Below are 6842 nucleotides of genomic sequence, written 5' to 3'. Positions count from 1 at the left end.
CCTTTTCGATCGTTGATACTTTTGTGCTAGCCTTCTTAAGGCAAACTTGTTTCACTTATGTCTGTACTCAGATATGATTGCTTCCGCTGACTCGTTTGTATTCGAGCCCTCGAGGCCCCTGGCTTGTAATATAAAGTTTGTATTATTTTAATTTTTGTGTAGAGTTATGTTGTGATATCTTCACGTGAGTCCCTGATCTTGATCGTACACATTTGCGTGTATGATTAGTGTACGATTGAATTGTGGATGTCACACATAACACCCAAAGTTTCTCTAAAAAGAAGTTCGTCGACTATCTAGTATGGCTAATTCTGGGTGGCACAAGCTGCACCACTCGGGGCAGATCTTGTCTGTAATCGAGTGCTAGTGATCGGCCTCGGCGAGGTAGTGTGATTACCCAGTGACACCCTTTAGCAAGGGATGAATTTAACATCCTGTGTGGCACAAGTTCGACTCTATCCTAACACTATGCTTCCGAGTATATGCATCGTAGAGGTGAATTTGGTGAAGTTGATAGCCATAGTAGCCAACTTATAAATTCCGATGCTCGAATCAAAAGTTATGGCTTTTTAAAGTTTTTGAAACTGTCAACTAATGCTAGCGTGGGGATGAGACCAGACACCTTCCATTTTGATGCGATCAAGTAGACCAAGTGCTTTTGTTTCTTTTAAGGAAAGTCTGCTCACATTTTGATGCGATCAACTAGACCAAGTGCTTTTTTTTTAAGGAAAGTCTGCTCAAACCAGTGTGGGTACCCCTTCCTTTTACAGGAGAGCGCTCGCTCCTGCGAACCGGCGCTCGGGCGCCGCCTAGTCGTGTCCATTAAAGTATGTATTGTTGTACGAATGACCATCATTATGGACATCCTTATGCACCGAAGAGAGATAATAATTACACCTACTTAAAAGATTTCTCTTTTGGAACGGCTATTAGCTTGCTAGCATACGACTAAATTGCCTAAATGGCTGAATTGACCTTGATCAATCGACGTCTACCACGTCATCTTGCGCCCTACAAATAGGAGGATCTTGCTATCGCAGGGTGAAAAGCAGGAGGCGATGTCGGTCGGCAGCCTCCGTGCCCTTGTGGTCTTCCTCGTCGTGCAGGTGTGCCTCTTGGCGATGGTGGTGTCGCCGTGGACGGTGCGGGGCAGGCAGGCGGGCGTGCACAACTGTCCGTGCCCTCGGATCGCCGAATGCTGCTATGCCGCCAACTCCACGGCAGCCAAGCCCTAGCCCTCCCGCAGGGAGCATGGCGCGCGCTGCCTGCGGTTACGTCGATCTCCTGCCGGTAATCCAGTGTCCACGGTGTGGCAGAGCTAGCCCTCTGTTGCTCTCAAGTCTAGCTTGTATAATACTGGATTGAAATGGTTATGTTCATGGTATTTACTCTATTGCCTAATAATCAAATAAAATGGCTGGAGGTTGATTTCAGATGCACTACCAAAGATCTCCGTGTTGTATACCCTTTGTGTGTTGATGAATTCCTGTTCTTTTTAGCCAAATATGCGTCGAATTTGCCAGGAGGTTTCTGCGAATCTTACGTTACTGGGAGAACTTTAAAAAAAAAAAACTACATCAGGATAACAACACCAAGAGTTTGGAAAGACAGCGTATTAGAGAAGTTGGATGAAACTAAAGAAGCAACTAGTATATGTGTACTATGTATAAAGTTTACATGGCAATTCCTTATTTCAGTACTGACGTATTTCAACTCACAGTTTTTGACATAATAAATACATAACCACAGCAAACCAGGGGGGAGCAAAGGGAAAACTGAAACCTCTCGTGCACAGCTCATCACAGAAAGAAAACAAAGCACAACATCAATCCATGTTTCAGCAGATGAAAGCCACATGAACATGCTCATCACTGCAGTAGAGGCCAGGCTGCTGAGTGTATCCTTGCTTGGACAGTGCCGCGCGTGCTTTCATAACGAGATCCTTGTTTGTTATCTTCCCATCATCGCTCGCAAGAATGGCCTGGATTGCATTGCTCATCGCGCCAAAGGACGTACCCCCCGGTATGGTTGCATCTGCTGATGTCTGGCTGGTTTGGCACCCACTGATGAGGATGCCGTTGTTAGGCGCCCATGACTTAGTCCCGGCATACGCCTCTTCAGCACTGCCCATATCTTGTTCTATCGCTGGCTTGAAAGTCTCTTCCTCGTTGCCTTCAAGCTTAGCCTTCAGGAACTGGTGAGCTAGCGAACCAACCATGCCCATGACACCGCCCTGCTCACCTGATCCACCTTCATGGAACTTATCAAGCATGACTTTCATGAACTTCTTGATCTTTGGGCTGGCATCGTCCCCGAAGACGTTAAACAGAGTCAGCCGGATTGAGCCCTCCTCAATGTCATCCTTCCCAGTTTGCTCCTTGAGCATCTCAATAAGTGTTGAGAGTGGCAGCGAGCGATTTTTAGTGAGACCATCCCCAGTTGGTTGCTCATCCTGGTCCTCACCTCCGTGGCGGCTATGAGACTCAAACGCGTCACGAACGGTCTCTTTGAGGAAGGACCGGAACCCGCTGCCAGAATGAGATCGCTCTTCTTCGGGTTCACGAGACTGGGTCTGATTCTGCCTGGTGCTATTGCCTATCTGTTCCTTTGCCTTGTCCAGTAGGCCACCACTGTGGCATGAGTCGGAGACGATGGTAAATATGCAACCATCCGGGACCTTCTGCACCAGATCTCTGAAATCTTGATCTGCAGATCATAACAGGTTAGGGATTTCGACAGCTGAGAATCATTCACTAGAGACAGAATGGTTCGGAAATGTATTTAAAATTAGAGTGCAAGGGGGTAAAATGCTTGCTCTAGCAAATTTGCAGAAAATGAACATCAGTTACATGGAAAATAACAGCCTATTAGCTACTAGAAAACATAGTGAACAAACATGCAGAAACAAGAGACTGGCATATGGCCTAAGCACTTCTCATCTTTCTATTAAGACAGTTGCTAAGAAACTTCCACTCACCGGGAGCCTACATTCCTTTCCTCAATTGGCCAAGCATTGCTCAAATAAGATCCTGTCAGTGCTAATTACTATCATTTTTGCCCACAATAGAACAAATCTGAAAGAACACCGGCCCCTAAGCTGCAAGATCTTGGGAATTACTACAACCAGAATTCTGTGCAAAACATGTGCACAGTAACGACACTATGCAAATGGTAAGCACATATATGCATCTTTACATCCAGTTACTATTCCCTTCCTATCCACAATAGTTTCGACAGTTGAACTACAGCTCCGAGTTATCCTAGTACAACCATTTGCCATATATTAAGTTCAAACTTTACCAAGATCATCTTGAACTTACTGCAACGCAAAACAGATGAATAAATGAGCCGTAAACTGCCCGACAATTCATCAGTATTTGGATAGGGCTTGATCCATTCCTGGATCAGATCCACATCACATCTGCGTTCACATGTCTCCTCCAAAATCGGTTTCACATCTTAAGGCTGTATAACTGTTTAGCTAATCCTACCGTTTCTCGATTACATTTTCAGTCAAAAAGGAGAGAAATAAACAGGGAGGGAGCGGATGCTGATCTTATCCCCGATCGCACCTGTTATGAGATTCATGTCGCTGGGCACGATGCACTCGTCGTACCCGGTATCGTCGTCCTGCCCGGTCTCGGCCGGCAGCCGCGTGCCGTGGCCGCTGTAGTGGAAGAAGAGGAAGTCCCCACGGCGCGCGTCCCCGACGAGCTTGGCCAACGCGTGGCGGATGTTGGCGCCGGTGGGCTGCGGCCCGGAGGAGCCGCGGTCGAGGAGGACGGTGATGTTCTCCTCGTCGAAGCCGAACCGGTCGACGAGGCACTTGTGCATGCGGTCAACGTCGTTGTGGCATCCCTTGAGCTCGGCCTTGGTGCCGGGGTAGTTGATGCCCACCAGGAGCGCGAGCTTGCGGCCCATCGCGGCGATGCGCCGGCTGCGGCGTCGGTCGGGCTGCCGGAGAGGAGGAGGATGTGGTGGAGTGGGTGCGGGTTTCGTCGGTTGCCGGTGGTAGTGGGGGATAGGTGCGCTGCGCGTATTGGCGTTCCCGATCTGACGGGTGGGGACTCGAGGGACGGGATTGGAGCAGCTGTGCGAGCCTGGAAGGTGGTAACGAAAAAGATTGGACGGCGTCCGTCCACTCGGCCTGGTCGGCTCGGCTCGGCTCGCCGCCTCGGCACGGCACGTCGGCACATGTCCTGCTTTGTGGTTTCTAAAAAATATAAAAAATTGTCCTGCTTTGAGATGACTCATGGCTCCCAAAATTTGCTACCCCTCTTTGTCTTTAACACGGTATAGAAGTAAGCCCTCGTATATACATGCATGTACTAACCTCTACGAACACACACTCGTAGTCGACAGAACGTCACATCCCGCTAAAAATGTATTGCCGGAAATCAAATAAATTAGAATAAAATGCGAGCATTGTTGGGCCAAAGTGGCTCATCAAGTTTTCGAGCCAGTGGAGGAGGCGACGAGGATGATTGTGCTGACCATGTGGAGGATCTGGCACATTCGGAATGAGATAACGCATGAGAAAAACCCTCCCCCACGGAAGCCTCTCGATGTTTCCTCCATGGGTACATTAATTGACTAGGATTCAAATCCTGGTGGGCTAGAGATATCACTGTCATTCTAACCATTCAACCACAGGTTGGTATCGCAATTTGCTATCCCCCTCAGAACGGATTTACTCCTCCAATTTACAACAAAGAATTTCATCTGTGACGTTCCAATTTTTCTAGGAAAATCTTATCTATACCTAATAATAGAGGCAATTGCTTGTAAAGCTATAAAATATTACCCATCAACGCCACCTATAAGTGACAAAAAAGTTTCACACGGGTAAATCCTATGACTGGACCGGCCCATGCACTAGGACCACCTATAATGCGCTCTGCGCACTGGGAGAAGACAAAGCCCACCCCCTTGGACTGGCCCATGTCCTAGCGGACTGTTTATTAAATTTCGTTCTTTATTTTTATTTAATTCTGTGTTCTTTTCTACTTTAAATAATTTGACACTTCAAAAAGTTCCAAAAATAATAAATAAATAAATTTTGAAATAAAATGTTTAATAAATCTTAAAATGTTTATGGATTCAAAAAACGTTTGTGATTTTAAAAACAAATGCTCAGAAAATAAAAAATGTTTATGATTTTTTTAAATGCTTGTTTATTAAAAAATATTAATGAAATTGAACAAAATTTTGCAATTCAAAAAATGTTCATGAATGGAAAACATCCCAAAAATTCAAAATCTATTCGTGACTTAGAGAATAGTTTATTCGTTCATGAAATGTTCGTTGATTCAAAAAATGATCATGAATTTAAAAAAAATGTTAAATCAAAAAATGTTCATCAAATTAGAAAAATGTTCGTGAATTTCAAAACTGGTTCCAGCAATTTCCAAAAAATGATCATGAATTTATAAAGGGGACCCCCTCGAAATGTCAACAGAGGAGGCCAAAGGAGAGCGTCGACAACAGCTAGAACATCATCTTCATCTTCATCCACAAACCCAGCTGCCGCCATCTCCGTCTCCATGGCCACCATCACCACCATAGTGCTTCCTCATCTAGATCATACTTGTAATCGTGCATCGCACAAGGCATACATTGTAAGAGATATTTGCAATCAATCAATTTTCAAGATATGTTCTTCAATATTTTCTTCACGCGATCTAATCTTCATGTGTGAGTAGTTCGGTAAGGTAAGGGTTGAGGCATGAGCCTTGCAACCATCTATATTTGTTATGGGGATCATGGAAGGGCTTTGAATTAACATCCCGTATGTGTGAAATAAAATTGTTCCATAGATGTCTCTTGTCCTTCCCGTGATCTTCATCCCTGCAGGTACTCGGGATCATGGAGATTGAGTATCAGTGAGGCTAGGAGCAAGGAGATCAGGAAGTGTTATACCGAACAATGGTGACAATAATGTTCAGTAAGGTAACATGGACCATATCCTTGGGGATACATGAGGTGTAGTCATTAACTAGCAAAAAGGCCCGTGCATTGCAACGGGAGAAGAAAATACCACACACTCTTAATTTACAAAAAACGTTCTATATTCTAAGAATTTGTAGCTATTTCTTAAATACATGAAGAGTTAAAAAGGTTGTTAAAAGGATACATTATTTTTTAATCATACAAAAAGAAATTTTTTTGTCTGGGAAAGAACATTTTTTGTATGGTCTCCTATCGACGCAGGTACTTGCGCCCCTATTTCATCACTATTTCCTGCCATACATGTCATAGGTATTGGCCCTGTTTCATCACTATTTATATCTAATCAAACTTGTCTTTTATTTATTTTTTGACAGGCATGCCTCCTTTTTACTTTTTTTCATGCATGTCTTTTCTTTTTTCTTCTTATATATAGGAGAATAGCGCAACATCTTATCTTTATCAGATCTCCTTTGCTTTTTCCTTTTATTTATTTTATAGCGGACATTCCATCTTTATTGGGTCCTTTATTTTTATTTATTGTCATGCATGTCCTTATTTATTGGGTGTCTCTAGCAAATTTATCTTCAATTTCATGTCCAATCCTGATTTTGCTGAGGTGTTCATCCTCAATCTCAATCAGTACCGGTATGAAAGAAAGACGGATAATCCATTGTTGATTAACATTGCAGTCTAGATAGTATTTTCTAAATTGTTAATAGGTAAAATAACATCATATTTAGATTCTACATATTTTTCTAATCAAATTCCATATATAACATGTTAAATTTGGAGTTACGATTTAGAAGATATGAGTATCTTAAAAAACATTTGAATTTGATATGTACTACGGGTTTAATGTTAGAATTATCAGGGGGTTTTCTACAATATGAGTA

General features: G+C 43.6%; 1 protein-coding gene across 1 annotated transcript; it reads right to left on the bottom strand.

Moving 5' to 3' along the window:
• Positions 1 to 1629: 1629 nt before the first annotated feature.
• LOC119277280 (metacaspase-4-like) lies at positions 1630 to 4074 on the bottom strand. The gene is made up of 2 exons (XM_037558534.1): positions 3573 to 4074; positions 1630 to 2706 (listed from the first exon to the last, which is right to left on the bottom strand). Exons 1-2 carry the CDS (start codon positions 3919 to 3921, stop codon positions 1838 to 1840), a joined length of 1218 nt encoding a protein of 405 aa, XP_037414431.1. The 5' UTR covers positions 3922 to 4074; the 3' UTR covers positions 1630 to 1837.
• Between the last annotated feature and the right edge of the window lie 2768 nt (positions 4075 to 6842).

The sequence above is a fragment of the Triticum dicoccoides genome, chromosome 3B (genome assembly GCF_002162155.2).
Source record: "Triticum dicoccoides isolate Atlit2015 ecotype Zavitan chromosome 3B, WEW_v2.0, whole genome shotgun sequence".
In the NCBI taxonomy this organism is placed as follows: domain Eukaryota; kingdom Viridiplantae; phylum Streptophyta; class Magnoliopsida; order Poales; family Poaceae; genus Triticum; species Triticum dicoccoides.
Note: the sequence above shows the minus strand (reverse complement) of the source record. Positions and strands in the feature narration are given on the sequence as shown.

Coding starts and splice junctions, on each gene's coding strand:
- LOC119277280 (XM_037558534.1), bottom strand. CDS start 3,921: ATGGGCCGCAAGCTCGCGCTCCTGGTGGGCATCAACTACCCCGGCACC. Junction 2,707..3,572: donor CGACATGAATCTCATAACAG/GTGCGATCGGGG, acceptor TATGATCTGCAG/ATCAAGATTTCAGAGATCTG.